Here is an 18,144-nt window from a genome sequence, read left to right on the forward strand (position 1 = left end):
ATCCACTATGGTTTCATCCTCACTCCCTCCACCTACTCAGTTCTCAGCACTAGACACTAACAGTGCTACTGACACTCTTTGCTCCACTCTAACATCTTGCTTAGACAACTTCTGTCCCGTTTCATCCAGGCCAGCCCGCACCACCCTCTCTACCCCCTGGCTGTCTGATGTTCTCCGCAAACATTGTTCTGGACTGCGGGCGGCAGGGAGGAAGTGGCGCAAAACTAATAACGCTACTGACCTTAACCTTTATCAGTCTCTTCTCGCTTCTTTCTCTGTAAATGTCTCCACTGCTAAGACTACATACTATCACAACAAAATCAACAATTCCTCTTACTCTCGTGTACTTTTCAAAACTTTCTCTTCGCTCCTTTGTCCTCCTCCTCCTTCATCAGCTCTTACAGCTGACGACTTTGCATCATTCTTCACAAACAAAACCTCCTCCATCAGCAGCCAATTCTCCACACCACAAACTGACACGCACATCTCAACAACCATCACACACATGCTACCCTCTTTCTCTCTGCTCTCTGAAGCTGAAGTCTCCAAACTCATCCTTTCCAATCACCCCACTACCTGTCCGCTTGATCCTATCCCCACACACCTCCTTCAGGCCATTTCTTCTAGAGTTACTCCTGCACTAACTCACATTGTCAACACCTCTCTTCACACTGGGACCTTCCCCACAGCATTTAAGCAGGCTCGGGTAACCCCACTGCTTAAGAAAACTACCGACTGGTATCCCTTCTGCCTTTTATTGCAAAGACACTTGAGCGAGTTGTGTTCAATCAGCTCTCTATGTTTCTTGAACAGAACAACCTTCAAAAGCGGCCACTCAACTGAGACTGCCCTGCTCTCAGTTACGGAGGCACTGAGACAGGCAAGAGCAGCTTCCAAATCCACAGTACTCATCTTGCTGGATTTGTCTGCTGCTTTTGACACAGTTAACCACCAGATCCTCCTGTCAACTCTCATGAAGATGGGCATCTCAGGAACTGCTCTCCAGTGGTTCAAGTCTTATCTCTCAGGTAGGTCCTTCAGGGTGTCATGGAGAGGTGAAGTGTCTAAGTCACATCATCTAGCTACTGGAGTTCCCTAAGGCTCAGTGCTTGGACCACTTCTCTTCTCCATCTACATGTCATCACTAGGATCTGCCATTCAGAAACATGGCTTTTCCTATCACTGCTATGCCGACGACACTCAACTCTACTTCTCATTCCAACCAGATGATCCTACGGCTGGTGTTCGTATCGCTGCCTGCCTAACAGACATTTCTGCCTGGATGAAGGAACATCACCTGAAACTCAACCTTGCAAAGACAGAACTGCTTGTGGTCTCAGCCAACCCAGCACTTCACCACAATCTCTCCATTCAGCTAGGATCATCAACCATAACTCCGTCCAGGACAGCCAGGAACCTTGGAGTTGTGATTGATGATCAGCTAAAATTCACTGACCACATCACTGCAACAACCCGGTCCTGCAGATTTGCGCTATACAACATTAGGAAGATTAGACCCTTCCTATCAGAGTAGGCCACACAACTCCTGGTCCAAGCTCTTGTTCTCTCCAGACTGGACTACTGTAATGCTCTTCTAGCGGGCCTTCCGGCATGCACTATCAAACCCTTGCAACTGATCCAGAATGCAGCAGCGATGGTGATCTTTAACGAGCCGAAGAGAGCGCACGTCACGCCTCTCATCATCAGACTGCACTGGCTACCAATAGCCGCTCGCATCAAAGCACTGGTGCTCGCCTACAAAGCAACCACTGGTTCTGCACCAATATACCTAAACTCGCTTGTTCAGACTTACACACCCTCCAGGAGCTTACGTTCTGTAAATGAATGACGCCTTGTGGTGCCATACCAAAGAGGCATGAAATCACTCTCACAGACCTTTTCCTGGACCGTTCCCACCTGGTGGAATGACCTGCCAATCTCAATTCGAGCAGCCGAGTCTGTAGCCATTTTCAAGAAACATCTAAAAACACATCTTTTCCAGCAGCACCTGACCAATCAAGAATAACACTTATCACTCTATTCATTTTCTGTTTGTCTATTTAATAATATAAAAAAAAAAGTTCTAGATTAATTGAGACTTGTTACAGCACTTGCATATTGTTGCCCTTGACTGTCCTAGTTGCTTCTATTGCACTCATTTGTAAGTCGCTTTGGATAAAAGCGTCTGCTAAATGACTAAATGTAAATGTAATGTAAAAGATTGAGTATAAGTACAGGCCAAATATAATTAGACTTTTTCTGTAGACTTTTTCTGTATATATACTTAGTATACTTACTTTTTCTGAAGTATACTTAGGTGCAATTTTAAGTATATTTCTGAAAAGTACATAAAGTATATTTATGAGAAGTAAAAAAGTAGACTCAACGTATACTTTCTTGTAGTATAGCCAACTAATAAAATACTTGAATAAACTTATTTTTCGTAAGGGCAGGTTCTAATATGTGGGCTAAGTGTGCCAAGTATTAAGTGTGCCAAAATGGTGCTGATGGAGCTCCATCCATATACAGGATATAATCAGAATCTTTTAAACCCTGTGTCTTACTCTTTGCAAAGTCTTGTTTAGTGTCACACTGCAATCCTGAGCGCTCTCGCTACGGTTTCCTCTGTCATGTTTTTTTTTTTTTTTTAGTCGTCTGCTTGGTTTTCTGGATTTCCCTGTTTGCCTGTGTTTTCTGCCCTGTTGTTTACTGTGTTTTGACCATTTACCTGTTTTTGGATTATGATTCTTATCTTGTAAAGCTGAATCTTCAACCCAACTCTCAGAGCACTAACGTGACACCCTGGTTTTAAGTCTAAACTTGACAAAAACTGTAAACCTGTCCCTCAAATCTGATTGGTCGACTGGAATGTTGTTCCTTGATCAACAAAGATGCACTTGGTGAAATCAGGTTCTGCGAAATGCAATGCATTTTGTGTTGATGTAACAACCCATTAGGTGGGTGCAGTCCTGACTCTGGAGATAAGTTCTATCAGGGGACCTAATCACTGGGAAGCGTTTAATTAATTGAGGATTCTCAGCTGGCTGAGCATCCAGTCTGCTTTTATCTCCTGTTTGTGAAAGGCTCATAACTCAAACTCCTCTCTGTGCTTCATTCACCTCTCTGCAGGAGGTTGTGCTTGTATTTTAAAGCTGTTTAACCTGAATGTTTATATAACCAGTAACATAAATGCTTGTGATGCGCACAGCTGGTTGCTCATATTTTTATGGGTTTGCATTTTTATAGACTCTGAAAAACAGGGTGCTAATGATTTTCCATCAAAATCCATGGGCTATTGCCAAATTCAAAATAAAACAAAAACATGAATTAGGGGTATATCCAGTATGTAGCTACTATATTAGACACAATAAACTATGCTGTCTGGTACAGGGTTGGGGAGTGACAAAATACATTAAAATACATATTTCATTACAGTTACATTTTAAATGGATGGTAATCAAATTACAGTTACATCCTAAAAGTATTTTAGATTACTTTGAAGTTGAATGTCATTTATTTAATTTAAACATCAATGTACACTGTAACAGGCAATTAATGTAAACAGCGATTGATGATTCTCAGACTCTGACAGTCTGCAAAAGCCTCCATTCTGCTCATAAATTTCATAATCCTTGCAGAAAATGCAAAATTGTAATAATTTTAACAAAATAATATTCCCTGTCCCCTGCCAGCGTATAGGGGTTGTTAACCGATCCGCTTTAGCCAAGTTGATTTTGGTGGATTAGCAATACTCTTTCTCTGTAATGGAAACTGAGGCTGGTTCTAGTGAACATGGGTTAGCTTTGCTGAACAAGCTGTTCTGTCACTTTGAGAAAATACTTTTTCATGGGTTGAGAAATTCACCGGAAGCAGTGTTGTTGAGGTACTTCATCATAGCCCGAGAAGAGGAAAGAGGATGTGAATCAGTGCAAATCAATTAAAGGTGTATGGAAATATTTTGCATGTGTGGTAATGTTGCAGTCAGTGGGTAAAGACGAGCTGGCAATCCAAAAGTCCCAGGTTCAAGGAAGTTGTAATCGAACTTGAATGTAAAGTCAAGTCACCTTTATTAGAACTTTATAAAGGTACAGTGGTAATAGTAAAATTGTGCATTTTGGCTTTTCAGATGTTAATTGAAGTTAATTACATTCTTACCCATCTTAAAATACCGCATAAATAACGCATGGTTTTCAGACTGAAATGCTTCTTATTTTTTCTTTTTCATATAGTTTATGGTTTTGCATGAGGAAGCTTAGCCTAACAATTTCAATATAGCCTCAAATAAACAGCAAATCCTCATAATTAATCATCAAATAGCTGGCAAAGTGAGTTTGTAAGTTGCTAAATGTAGTAGGCTTAATTATTTTGTCCGCTTAATGTTCATGTTGGTTTTTTTGAGTGGCCAACGATATTTTGTGTCACCATAAGCAGAATTATACTGCCTCCTGCTGGATATAGTGAATCATTACAAGTGACTATCCAAGTTATTTTAGCGCCCTGCTCCGATTGTATTCTACTTAACTTAGGTTAATCATTTATGATGAAGATGATGATAATAATGATCATTATGATATTTCTTACCCCATGCCTCCCCCAAAATTATGACTGCATAACAAAAAACAAGTGAGTTTTCCTGCTACATGCCTAGTAGGCCTATGGCACGTTTTGTTTTCCTTTCAAAATATGTGCTGAGTAAAATAAAAGTAGTGATAAAGGTCTTTAAACATTATGAACAAATCCTGGTAGTCGTAACAAAAAGTCAAAATTATGATATAACTATGACATAATATGCTAATTCGTAATTATGATGAAAAAGTCGAAATTGACAATTATTAGTTAAAAAGACACAATTAGCCCATGTTATAAAACGTTTAAAAAGAAAAGAAAAGGTGACGGAAGTCATTTCATTACTTGTGTGTGATAATTTTGAAATTTCTTGCGGCGGAAATGGGCTTCCGAAGTTTCCAACCATTGGTCAGACGCTGAAATAGCAGAACACAAACTCGTGATTCTTCTTTAATGTGCGTTGGCGTGTTAACAGGTGTCGTGACAGCTCCCTCGTGATTCGCTCGCTGCCGCTGGCCAAGCTCGATTCACACAGCAAACAATTCAAAACAAGTGAACTTGAACTTCCTTGTTTATTACGTGCCGAGTGAAGCTCAAGTCGCAGAATGAGGGGGAGGACTGTTAGTGCTGCGTGCGGTTGAACTCATAAACACATCCAAACGAAACCATTTAGCCTAAATAACAATTAATTTATATCATTGTAATTATATTTAAAATAAAATATAACGTCTGTTACCCTTTCTTTTAAAATAAGAGATACGTCTACTGCATTTGCGCCCCACTTACATTATGGTACATTCCGCCGTGCAGCTTATTTCCCGCGCCTCCTTCCGCAGTGAGGAAATGACTGAACCTTTGGAAAACTTCACTGAAAGACCATGAAGCCAACATCAGTGCCTGATATTTTGATGATATCTTTATTTATTTTCTCACAGCTTGTTCGAGGGGTAAGATTTAATGCGGTTGCTGCACCAGAGTGATCGTATACTTCTTTTTAAACGTTTATTACGCTGTTTTGAGAGCTGTTTCACTTCTGCTGGTGTCTTTCTCATTACTAACGTTACCTTTTTTTGCAGCTGGAGGATTGCAGAAGTGGAATGTATCCACCTAAAGGACCAACGTACTGCTGTTACTCTCTTCATAATTCCAAATATTTGTGCTGCTACATTTCATATACTTTGTGGTCTGGACTGGACTATATGGTGATTTGATAACATCTTGTGATTTTTCTAGGTTTAAAGGTAATGTGACCTGGTACACTGTAAATCTCGATTTACCCCCTAGTGAGAGATGGACGCAACTGATCAAAGATAAAAACACAGAGGTAGCTTTCTCCTTATTAATGCATGAACTTTTAGGGCTCAAGGCTTTTGTTTCTGTCAGTATTTTTATATTTTTCATTTGTCAGTGTCCCTTGTTTTTGTCTCATGTCTGGAGGATGCAATAACCTGTCTTTTTTGTTGTTGTTATTGTTGTTGTTTTAAACAATAAGACAGGGATTTTTTTTAACATAAATCTTGTTGATTTTCAGTTGATCACAATGGTACAGACAATAAAAGACATGGCCAAGGGCTTTTTCCATGGAAAACTTATTGATTTAGTCGACGAGGAGCTGGTAAGCGATTAAATGTATGACATTTTTTAAAACATTGATGGTGTATATATATATATATATATATATATATGTTATTTTGCTATGATTTATTTTCTCACTGTTTCATAGCCATTGATTGCGGACACACTTCCACACCCTTTCAATGAAGAAATTAAGGGAATATCAGCAGTTTCTGGCATCCCTCTGGGTGAGATGGTGCTATCCATTAAAGGAACCCTCCACTTTTTTTGAAAATAGGCTCATTTTACAACTCCCCTAGAGTTAAACAGTTGAGTTTTACTGTTTGCGAATCCATTCTGCCAATCTCCGGATCTGGCGGTAGCACTTTTAGCATAGCTTAGCTTACATCATTGAATCTGATTAGACCGTTAGCATCTCGCTCAAAAATTACCAAAGAATTTCAATATTTTTCCAATTTAAAACTCTTCTGTTGTTACATCGTGTACTAAGACTGACGGAAAATTAAAAGTTGCGATTTTGTAGGGCGATATGTCTAGGAACTATTCTCTCATTCCTGCGTAATAATCAAGGAACTTTGCTGCTGTACCATGGGTGCAGCGGCGCAATGATATTACACAGCGCCTGAAAATAGGCTAACAGGAATGAGAGCATAGTTCCTAGCCATGTCGGCCTAGAAAATCACAACTTTTCATTTTCTGTCGTTCTTAGTACACGATGTAACTACAGAAGAGTCAAGTTTTTTATTAGAAAAAATATCGAAATTCTTTGGTCATTTGAGCGAGATGCTAACGGTCTAATCAGATTCAATGATCTATGCTAAAAGTGCTACCGCCAGACCCGGAGATCAGCTGAATGGATTCGAAAACGGTAAAACTCAACTGTTTAACTCAAGGGGAGTTGGAAAATGATTTTTTTTAAAGTGGAATGTTCCTTTAAAACAAAGACACTCGCTAATTTAGCAAATACAAGGGCCCATATGTTAATCTATGATTTGTATATGTTTTTATGTTTAATTGTATACCCCTCTAGGTGAGATTACGTTGTTCAATATCTTTTATGAGGTTTTCACTGTATGCACGTCACTTGTAGCAGAAGACTTTAATGGTGAGAAGATATAAATCAGCATAATGTTTTTGGTCAAAATAAATGGCACATTTTAGGTGTTTTATTGTGTATTTTCTTTCTTTTTTTCAGGAAATATTTATCATGCCCGGAATTTGGACTTTGGACTATTTATGGGGTAGGATGTGTTTATTTGCCAGATATTTGGGAACACATTGAATTGTCTGCAGCATGCATCCGCTCTTCATATGAAGTCATAAGAATATTGTGTTTTTCATGAAGGTGGGATCGACAGAATAAAACATGGACTTTAACAGAGAAGCTTAAGCCTCTCGTGGTGAATGTCAATTTCGAAAGGAATAACAAAACCGTGTTTAAATCAACAAATTTAGCTGGATATGTTGGCATGCTCACTGGAGTTAGACCCGTAAGTGAATAAGCATAAAACAATATGATGCTTGTCTTCGTTTAAATGTAAAGCAAGTAATTGTTTTACTTGTTTAGGGTGAACTGACCCTAACAATGAATGAGCGTTTCAACGTTGATGGGGGTTACATAGGTAAGATTTCATAAAAATTATATTGACAAATGAAATCTTTAAGTGTCAGGTGTATTAACAGTTTTGCTTGAATGTTATATGTTTGTAAACAACTAACAATACACAAGAGTATTCATTTCTTCCCAAGATTAGCTACAAATCATGGGTGCAGTTACTGTTGTTGATGGTTGAAATAGTTAGATAACATGATCAACTCTCACAGGGATTCTGGAATGGATTCTTGGCAAGAGAGATGGAATGTGGATGGGTTTTCTTACTCGCAAAGTCCTGGAAAATGCTACAAGGTAAATTCAACAACACTAGCATAACATGAAAGCGCAACTTCTTTGATTACGCTGTTATGACCAAGATTCACATAGTTCTGAGTCACACACTGTATTGTAATGGCAAAATAGCTTTGTCAGGTCAAGAAAACAAGCCTATGAAAATTGACGTCTTCACCCTTTATTCAAATATTATTTAAAAAATGTGTTCTAGACTTTGTGTTCATTCAGTCATTCATTCATTGTAAAATAAAACCTTTTTTCCCAAATAATATTGTCTGGTAAATTGCCTTATAGTGTCATGAAACCCCCCTGTTTTAGCCTAGTCGTTCACACCTCAGAAGTGAAAAAAGTCTCTAGAAATGGGTGTAAAGCTGTGGAAAAGTGGGAGTGTAGATGGAGGAAGAAGGGAGACCACAACCAATAAAACAAAGACCTGCAACACTCATTATACAGACACATGAATATTAAAAAATGACCACAGAGGAAAAAAAACAGTTGAGGACACCTTGATACATTTTAAAATTCTAGTCCTATATAATAACAAACTGCCAAAAAGAGGGAGAAAAGCGGAAGAACATTTTAAAGGTCTAATAATATTTCAATACATCTAAGAGCACTACAGTCTCTAAACAATGACACATGTCAGTTTAACACAGAAAGAATAAAGGCATAGTTACTTGTTTGCCCATGCTTCTTTAAATCGGTCTACATCATTGTCCTCTGTGTATCAGAATAATTCAGTGTGCCATTATAGCTGCGTTTCCACCGCAGGAACTAGGAACTTTGGGGTGGTACTCTGTGTTTCGACCACAAGAACCAGGGTCTAAATGAAGTTCCAGATAAATATTTCCCCCTCCGAAAGTCCCTGTTCGCGAGGTAGTACTTTTTCAAAGTTCAGGAACTTTCGGGGGTGGGAATTGGGCGCTGAACATGCTGATTGGTTGAGCTCACGCAGCATTTTATTTCAACCGCCATTTTTAAAAGTATTTTGCGAGGTTCGTTCTGTGTTCAGTGAATATCATCTTGCTCTTTCTGTCTGATGGCGCGCGTTCGTCTCAGCAATCTCACAGTCAATGTCCGTAATAGCTGATAACATACGTTGTCTTCTTTTAAATCTAGCTTTCAGAATACCCTTTGGTATCAGTGCTCGTCTCTTTTCCACCGTTTTGTTAATTAACTCCTTAGTAAACCAATACTTAACCAGCAAAACTAGCACAGCTTGAATCTCCTCCTTACTTGTTATTGTTGCAGACAGTATCGCACAAATGACTACTGTCCGTCGGTGACTGGGAGGAACAGTCGCGCAGTCCTACATCACCGGACTAATTTGTCTAATCTTCACGGTACTTTAGACCGCAGTGGAAACGCACACAGTAGCAGGTCCGGGGGGGAAAAAAATTCCTGTAAAAAAAAGTTCCTGGTACAAATTGTTCTGAGTAATTTCGGTGGAAATGGGGCTTATGTTCATGATCAGATGTACGGCTGTATCAGTGTCCTTAATTGCACCTATTTCATTTGAAGAAGACATAATTAAATATGTGTGCATACACGGTGCTGTCCCATGTTTGGAATACTAGAGTATATCAAATATATTACGTTCAACCAATGCAAAACGACTTCCAATGCAAAAGCCTCTAAAAGCCACCTCGGTCAAAAATGAGATAACGATACTGAGTGAATGCTCTCTGATATTCATCAAATACTTCCACTTCAAACCCACTAAATCCCAGCCTCAGCCCATTCAGAAGTACTGGTACTTGGGTAGAATCCTATACATAAAGCCTGACAAAAATCCTAATTTTAAAGAAAAACGTCAGACGGACTTAGAGGCTTTTGCATCTGAAGTCTTCAAATATATAAAATTGAAACGCGCTCGCTCAGGTCTGTATCGGATCTAAATAATCCACATGGTGAGCGTTGTCAAACTCATCGCTCATGTTGTTTGAGTTCTCCGTTGTAATGCGATCATCATGCGTAATACAGCGCAGTGATTGGGTTAAAAGAGTTCATACTCATGAATAAATGCAGAGGAGCGGCTGACGTAGAATCACACACTCCGAAGGCACGCTTCTACCTCACATTCCATGATGTTGTTCCGACGAAATAGCTCAGAAAGTGCAAAAATAACCAAATTCCACTTATTGGTCAGATTTTTGAGTGTTTTCAGTGATGTGCAGCCTGTATCTGTTCATCTATTTGTTTTATATAATTTTGCTTGCAGTTATGAGGATGCCAAAGCCCAGCTCTCTCTGACGAAACTGCTTGCACCTGCTTACTTCATCTTGGGTGGTAACCGAACGGGTCAGGGTTGTGTGATAACCAGGACTAGAACAAACACGTTAGACATCTGGGAGTGAGTAAATCATATATCTCACAGAACAATCACATTTCTGTCTGCGATGTTTAAAACTGCCCTCTGAATTTGTTGTTACTGTTGGTGATGTTTAAGACTTGATTTGAAGCTTAAGAGATGGTACGTCCTGGAAACGAACTATGATCACTGGGAAAAGCCTATGATCTTAGATGACCGCAGAACACCAGCAATGAAGTGCATGAATCAAACCACACAAGCGGTATGTGACATTTTTTGTTAGAAATAAAATGGCTTTGAAGTAGCGATTTATAGCACTTTTTACATTTTATAAGCACTTTTAAAATGAGCTTAATTAGTAACTGAACTTTCATGAAGACATTTTATAATGGAAAACAAAAATTGTATTCCATAGAACATTTCTCTGTCATCAATGTATGATGTTCTGTCAACAAAACCAGTTCTTAATAAGGTAAGTCTGCCTTTAAAATGCATTCAAAAGCCTCAAACTATATATGTCATGCTTATTTTGTTTTAATTTATGAGTTAGAGAGTGTGCTTTAAATGGTCAAATGTTGTATAAATTGATAATGAAGCTATTTTCTGTCCTGTCTTTACAGTTGACAACCTACACCTCATTGATGGAAGTATCAACTGGAACTCTGGAGTCTTATATCAGAGACTGTCCAAATCCATGTACACCTTGGTGATCTGCCATCACCTCTGAATGAGCCGAGGCATTCGGAATACTGTTCTTGATCTGTTATTACAGGGCCAATGTACATGTACAGGAAGGAGTGTGTAAAAAATCGTAATGGTTGCAATTCTACCTCTGAACTTTCACATATCTGTTCTCATGGACACGTCTGTCATAACTGCTTTATTATAACTTTATATAGCTATGTATATTTATGACTGCTTTTTCACTGCAACACATTGTGAAATGCATAAATGTTTCTTTTGCATAAAAAAAAAACTGAGTAACCACACATCTTAAATGGAAATGTTTTTGTGCTCGAAGATCTGCATGTGCATGGATAAGTTAAAGGGATAGTTTACCCAAAAATGAAAACTGTTATTAATTCCTCGTTCCAAAACCGTAAGACCTTTGTTTATATTCAGAACACAAATTAAGATATTTATGATAAAATCCGAGAGCTCCCAGGCCCCTCCATGAACAGCAATTTAATTAAAACTTTCAAGGTCTAGAAAGGTATTAAAAACATTGTTAAACTAGTCCATGTGACTCCAGTGGGTTCAGCCTTAATTTTATGAAGTGACGAGAATACTATTTGTGCGTAAAAAGCAAACAAAAATAACAAATTTATTCAACAATTTGTTCACGTCTGTGTCAGTCCCCTGCATTGGAACGACATAAGGGGGGCGATTAATTCATGACAGACTTTTAATTTTTGGGTGAACTAACTCTTTAATATGAATAAGTGTTGCCTTTTTCTATAAGGAAATAGGTTTTTCTGAAATTCTTGGTGATGCTAAAGAGTATTTTTGTAATGTATAATTGTAGGTGTCTCTTTGGGATTGTGTTATATATGTAAATTCTGGTATGAGAACAACAAGCATTATTTTCACAGAAACTGTTAAAAAACTTTTTTTTAAATATATATATATATAAAACTGGTAAGTCTATAACAAAGTATGCTTCAATAAAGGCTAGACATCTTTTTAGCCTTATTTGCCTGTCTATGTTGTATTTAAAGTAAAGAATTTTCAGAATATGATGTGTGTAATTTTACACTTTTAACCGATGCAGTTCCGCTATGTTAATGTTCTTAGAAAAGTTATTCTACAGTACCTCTGCAGCTAAATGATTTCTCTATAACAGCAGATTCATTTATTTTAAATTATACATTCGGTATTGTTCCTTTTATTCTTCATACCGTTCAGTTTATTCCTTATTTGTTACCTGTGACAATATGCATGATTTAAGTTTAGCAGCATAATGAAGGTGCCTGGGCAGAAAAAAAACTGATTTTTAATGGGAAACTCTCTCTCTCTCTCTCTCTCTCTCTCTCTCTCTCTCTCTCTCTCTCTCTCTCTCTCTCTCTCTCTCTCTCTCTCTCTCTCTCTCTCTCTCTCTCTCTCTCTCTCTCTCTCTCTCTCTCTCTCTCTCTCTCTCTCTCTCTCTCTCTCTCTCTCTCTCTCTCTCTCTCTCTCTCTATCAGTGTGCCTCACACATGTTTTTCCCATTTCGTCTTTATGGGTGTATCAAATCAGGTATCCGCACCTGTGGATCAGACTTTCTTTAATCAGGTTTGTTCTATTTATTTTGTAAACAAATATTCTCTTGTTTTATATTCAATAAAAATAAATATAGGCTATGCGTAAGTAGAAGTTAAACCGCATTCTGACTTTTTCATTTAAAATAACTTCTTAATTGGAATGTCATTAATTTGTTCACATTTTACTTGAACAAATTAAAGGTCAAACAGCTCATACTTTTCACTTTTACAAAACAGTTTTATGACATTGAATGTTTTTGGGAGCTGTTTGTAATTATCTGCACATCTGTTTTGACCCACAGTGACTTTTTTTTCCCACAGCACTTCCAACCAAAGGAAATTTTGTCAGGCACCAGAACAGACCTCAGGAGCATTTATACAAGCTGTTGAGTCTATAGTTGTTCTTTAGTGCATAAACTGAACTGAACACGAGATCACTTGGTGTACGACCTTCCATCTTTAAATGCGACATTAAAGGAGTACATCTACGATGTTTGTTTTGTTCATCATTTGGATGCTTTGTACTCTGGATTTTTCAGACTCTGTAAGTGTCTTACAATTTATTCTGCTACTTTACTGTGTGTTGGAATTACCTTTAGTTACATGTAAATTAAAGATTGTTTATTTTATGGGAAATTTACAGCAGTCATTCTGTGTATCATATGCATTTAGGCATCTGACGAATGTCAAGATGAGACCGAGCGTCTTCGAGTGGAGTTGAACAATTTGGAAGTTCGTCATTCAAAGCAACAGCAACTTATTCAACGATTACTGAACCTCAACCAGATGAATGAACATTCCCTAAAAGAGGGCTCAATTTATGACATGGGAGACACACAGCACAAGGGTCAAGGCTCTATATTATTTTATTAAGATATGGTATTCACTGTCCCTGTGTAAATATGTTGTATTTGTCTGATTATAACGGCACAAAGCAATACTAACAAAAATCAATCTGCCATATACAGACTGTGCACAGATCTTCAAAAATGGCAGCAGGCAGAGTGGATTTTACATGATCAAACCACTGCCTAGTCCAACCCAGATCAGAGTGTACTGCGATATGACAGAGGGGGGTGGATGGACAGTCTTCCAGAGACGCTCGGATGGCAATCTGTCATTTGACCGGTATGGAAAAGTTCATTGTTGTGAGAAGAGATGAGGTGCTGTTTAATAATGACATATGTTTTTTTCTTTTTCTTTTTTAGAGATTGGAATGATTACAAAACAGGATTTGGTGACATGAAGTCCTCTAATGGAGAGTTCTGGTTGGGGAATGATAATCTACATTATTTGACATCTCAAGGTGAGTGAATCTATACATCTAAAATGCATACAAATTGAAATATGGCATGATTTATCTGATTTATATCATTGAGATGTTTCTCAGATGATTCTGATTGGCTGTTGAATGTTCTAAGGTGTGAAATAATTTTCCAGTAAACGCACAGCTAAAGTTGTTCCAGGCAGGTCTTGAACGCATTATAGTTCCATGTCACTTCACCAAATGATTTCAGTTATTTCAAATGTCCTTACAGCCTACTACTGTCACACGCTGACTTAACTTGATAATCCACAAAAGATGTTTGACACAGAAGAACAATGAAAACAAATTTAATGAACACCAGGAACCAACATTAACAAAAGAAAAAGAACAGATGAAGACTGTGGGTTTAAATAGTCCAGTAGGGTAGTGGAGCAGAGGCAAAACAGCGGGAGGGATGGAGGGCTTGTGGAATTGAGCCTATATAGTTGGCAGTTCAGGAAACCAGGGAAGAGCTGACAGTTCAGGGAGCCAGGGCACATTTGGCAGTGACCAGGGAGAAGCTGGTGGAGCTGAAGGTGCAGGAGCAGAAGACCACCACAGCAGAGTAGACGGGACTGAAGCTCCCCACGGCAGAGCAGAAGACCACCACGGAAAAGCAGGTGGAGCTGAAGACCACATACTGAAACAGAGCAAAGAGAGATTATGATTGGCGATAACAAGGAGCATAGAGGGATCAAAATCCGCTTCTGTGGTCGTGAAAGGGTAGACAGATAACACAAATAAAACCTCGGGAGGAGCTGTTGTGGACGCTGCCCCATCATGAGGAGCTGTAAAAATGTGTGCTGCCCAAACACACAAGATTATGTTTGCCATCGCGGACAACGCAGATGACAATGGTAACCCTAAGTAACTCTGAGACCACCGGGCTCAATATTCCAGCCGCTCACACTTACCTCAGTTGTGGATACCCGTCAGTCTCCATCGTCCCGGGATTGATCCAGTGATCAAGGAGATCCATGGCAAACCAATCTCTCCCACCCCCGAAAAAAATTACTTATATAATAATAAATAAACTTGAGGCGTGTTGGTAATGACGTGCAGAGACTTTGGTGAGGTGCCCATGATGTGACGAGACTCTGGCATGGCGGCTATGGTGTGACGAGACTCTGGCATGGCGGCCATGGTGTGACGAGACTCTGGCATGGCGGCCATGGTGTGACGAGACTCTGGCATGGCACCCATGACGTGCCAAGACTCTGCCATGGCGGCCATGGTGTGACAAGACTCTGGCTAGGTGGCCATGATGTGTTGAGACTCTGGCATGGCGGCCATGTTGTGACGAGACTATGGCATGGCAGCCATCGTGTGACGAGACTCTGGCATGGCGCCCATGACGTGCCAAGACTCTGCCATGGCAGCCATGTTGTGACAAGACTCTGGCTAGGTGGCCATGATGTGTTGAGACTCTGGCATGGCGGCCATGTTGTGACGAGACTCTGGCATGGCGGCCATCGTGTGACGAGACTCTGGCATGGCGGCCATCGTGTGACGAGACTCTGGCATGGCGGCCATGGTGTGATGAGACTCTGGCATGACGGCCATGGTGTGATGAGACTCTGGCTAGGTGGCCATGACGTGTTGAGACTCTGGCGTGGCACCTATAACATGATGAGACTCTGGTGTGGCGGCCATGACGTGACCAAACTCTGGAGTGGCGCCCATGACATGACAAGACTATACAGTGATGGGTACTGCAGGATTGCAGGATTCCTCATCCAATATTCCCACAGTAAATGAATAGCCACTCAGCACTACGGCAAAGTCAATGTATTCCCTTGTATCCCCAAAGAACGGATTCGTTTAAACCTACACGGAATATGTCCTTGAGAGTGATGTCATTAAAGTCCATGGTGTAACACAGTTTGCATAACTCCTCGACATACTCCTCTATGATGAGGTCGCCCTGACAAAGACACAATAGGCAAACTGATGGTCCATACATTTTCTTTTGTATGGTCTTGTGTTCTGTCACACGCTGGCTTGACTTGATAATCCACAAAAGATGCTCAACACAGAAGAATGATGAAAACACATTTAATAAACACCAGGAACCAAACAGAGATGCATACCAGCACGAAACAAACTAAGACAAAGAACTGAGGGTTTAAACACACAAAATGACAAGGGGCAAAATTAAAGACAGGTGTAGGTGATTAGATGACATAGTTACAAACAAAGGTAACTATAGAAACTAAACAGGGACTGAAATAAAGCAAATAAATGTAACAAACAATAGGATAAAAAAATATATGTCTAATAACAGCCTGTCTTAATCAACAGCCCGTCATCAATATTATATTATAATTTATGTGGTTCATTTTTTTTCACTAAAACACCTTCTGTTGAGCAGACAATTACACCCTGAGAATCAATCTGGAAGACTTTGAGGGCAGCCACCGTTTTGCTGTGTACAGAAAATTCAAAGTGGATAATGAACAGGTCTTTATTCTTTTTTTTATTAATCTCTTCATGTTGTGATTAATGATGTGTGGATGCCCATGATAAACCAACAGGTGGCTTGTGAAGTTTCATCAATTTTCCATAGGAACAAAAAGAAGGGGTTGCACAACATCACAATTTATATACTTCATTAATCTGAACGGTATAATATCTGTGTGCTGTTCAATTGGTTAACGTTTAAAAACGTATTCATCTCATTTTTCATCTCAGAACCAATACCAGCTCCAGTTTGGTGTATACACAGGAAACGCAGGGGACGCTCTCTCTGGCAGTTATCATCCTGAGGTTCAGTGGTGGGCCAGCCACCAAGGAATGAAGTTTAGCACACGAGACAGGGATAATGACCGCTACGACCGCAGTTGTGCTCAGGAGGACAAGGGTGGCTGGTGGTTTAACAGGTTTGCACCTTACAGAGCTGACAGAGCTTTTCACATTACAAAGACAATTTCAACGCAGGTCATTTTAGTGGATGTATGAAGGCAATTCTTCTCAAGTTCTAACAGAGTAACCACAGGTTTAGTTCATCACATTAACTATGAACAATTGACAACCAAAAGGTGTCCAATCATTTTTGTATGTTGTTTCACTTGTATTCCTCTAGATGTCACTCTGCCAATCTGAATGGATTCTACCACAGAGGACCCTACAGCGCAGTCACTGATGACGGAATAGTGTGGTACCCATGGCATGGCTGGTGGTACTCCCTCAAATCTGTGCAGATGAAGATCAGACCAGACATTTTTGAGCCTAATGATATTTAATCCATGTATCTGATATCTGAACCATGGAGGCGATGAATTAGTGGGTGGTGGCAAATAACATTGTAGTCCAGCTTAGTAGTCAAATTCTTATTTACATATATTTACATATGCATGTAGCGCAATAAAAATGTCAACTCATCCTTGCTGCATCCTTGTGTGTTCTATCATAGTATCTTTAATTTAATTCATTTGAAGAAATAAATAAACATTTTAAAATAAATCATAATTAAAGAGGAAATGTTTCATTTAAAATAGCATTTAAGAATATAATATATAATTTAATTGCCACAACAAAAAGTTTAACTACAAATTTTTTGATGTTTTCTTTGTCTTCATAAATTATAGCAATCTGTCAAGGTAAATGTAACTAATAATTAACACAGTAATGAATATATAATTCACAGTTTTACAGAACTCGCAAACACAATAAATACACTGTGAAAATGATTGTGATTTTAACGGTAAAAGAGTTATTAATGAATAACTGTAAATTGATATTCTCAGAATTCCCTGCGTGATTTGATGTATTTTACCATGATGGTGTTTAGTGTTTGTGTGAATTACACTGTACACCTTCTATATTAATTTCCTCCTCAGCTTGTGATGAGCTTCGATTCATCATGTGACTCTCATCACCACTGAGTTTTTGTGGTTGTCAGTATATTACAAATGTACATAATGGATATTAGTACTTCAATAGGTTGGTAATTCAACATGATTTCAGTTAATGAAATGTTTTTGTTTTTACTGTAAATTTAACTTAAATCTGTAAAACCAAAAATGTTGGTACCATTTTTTTTTACGGTACATTTCTGGCAAGGCAACCACAGCAGCCAGTTTTTTGTTTTTTGTTTTTTTTACAGTGCAGGCTACAATATTTAGAAAACTGACAGAGAAGTGTTTTAAATAAATAATTTATAGCATGTTATTAGTTATGTATGTGGATCAGATTTTAAGTTAAATATAATAACAAAAAGCTAAAAAAAATAGTAGAAGACTGAATGAAAACACTTCCA

At 38.8% G+C, this 18,144-nt stretch overlaps 2 protein-coding genes across 2 annotated transcripts; both read left to right on the top strand.

Moving 5' to 3' along the window:
- The first annotated feature begins 5,189 nt into the window (after nt 1–5,189).
- On the top strand, nt 5,190–12,072 carry asah1a (N-acylsphingosine amidohydrolase (acid ceramidase) 1a). Its single transcript, XM_079838804.1, has 14 exons — nt 5,190–5,513; nt 5,643–5,686; nt 5,800–5,890; nt 6,098–6,181; nt 6,290–6,368; nt 7,172–7,246; nt 7,337–7,382; nt 7,487–7,631; nt 7,709–7,763; nt 7,966–8,047; nt 10,251–10,382; nt 10,479–10,602; nt 10,756–10,812; nt 10,961–12,072. Exons 1-14 carry the CDS (start codon nt 5,445–5,447, stop codon nt 11,048–11,050), a joined length of 1,173 nt encoding a protein of 390 aa, XP_079694930.1. The 5' UTR covers nt 5,190–5,444; the 3' UTR covers nt 11,051–12,072.
- An 830-nt stretch (nt 12,073–12,902) lies between these two features.
- fgl1 (fibrinogen-like 1) lies at nt 12,903–17,340 on the top strand. The gene is made up of 7 exons (XM_079838688.1): nt 12,903–13,124; nt 13,253–13,427; nt 13,549–13,708; nt 13,789–13,886; nt 16,258–16,346; nt 16,578–16,765; nt 16,969–17,340. The coding sequence occupies exons 1-7, from the start codon at nt 13,071–13,073 to the stop codon at nt 17,126–17,128; spliced, it is 924 nt and encodes a 307-aa protein (XP_079694814.1). The 5' UTR covers nt 12,903–13,070; the 3' UTR covers nt 17,129–17,340.
- The last annotated feature ends 804 nt before the right edge of the window (nt 17,341–18,144 follow it).

The sequence above is a fragment of the Gobio gobio genome (assembly GCF_949357685.1).
Source record: "Gobio gobio genome assembly, chromosome: 16".
NCBI classification, from domain to species: domain Eukaryota; kingdom Metazoa; phylum Chordata; class Actinopteri; order Cypriniformes; family Gobionidae; genus Gobio; species Gobio gobio.

Excerpts from the sequence above, each read along its gene's own strand:
- asah1a (XM_079838804.1), top strand. The coding sequence starts at position 5,445 with ATGAAGCCAACATCAGTGCCTGATATTTTGATGATATCTTTATTTATT. Across the intron at positions 5,687-5,799 it reads TATCCACCTAAAGGACCAAC|GTTTAAAGGTAATGTGACCT; the intron begins GTACTGCTGTTA and ends TGATTTTTCTAG. Across the intron at positions 8,048-10,250 it reads GTCCTGGAAAATGCTACAAG|TTATGAGGATGCCAAAGCCC; the intron begins GTAAATTCAACA and ends TTTTGCTTGCAG.
- fgl1 (XM_079838688.1), top strand. The coding sequence starts at position 13,071 with ATGTTTGTTTTGTTCATCATTTGGATGCTTTGTACTCTGGATTTTTCA. Across the intron at positions 13,125-13,252 it reads CTCTGGATTTTTCAGACTCT|GCATCTGACGAATGTCAAGA; the intron begins GTAAGTGTCTTA and ends ATATGCATTTAG. Across the intron at positions 13,428-13,548 it reads GGGAGACACACAGCACAAGG|ACTGTGCACAGATCTTCAAA; the intron begins GTCAAGGCTCTA and ends TGCCATATACAG.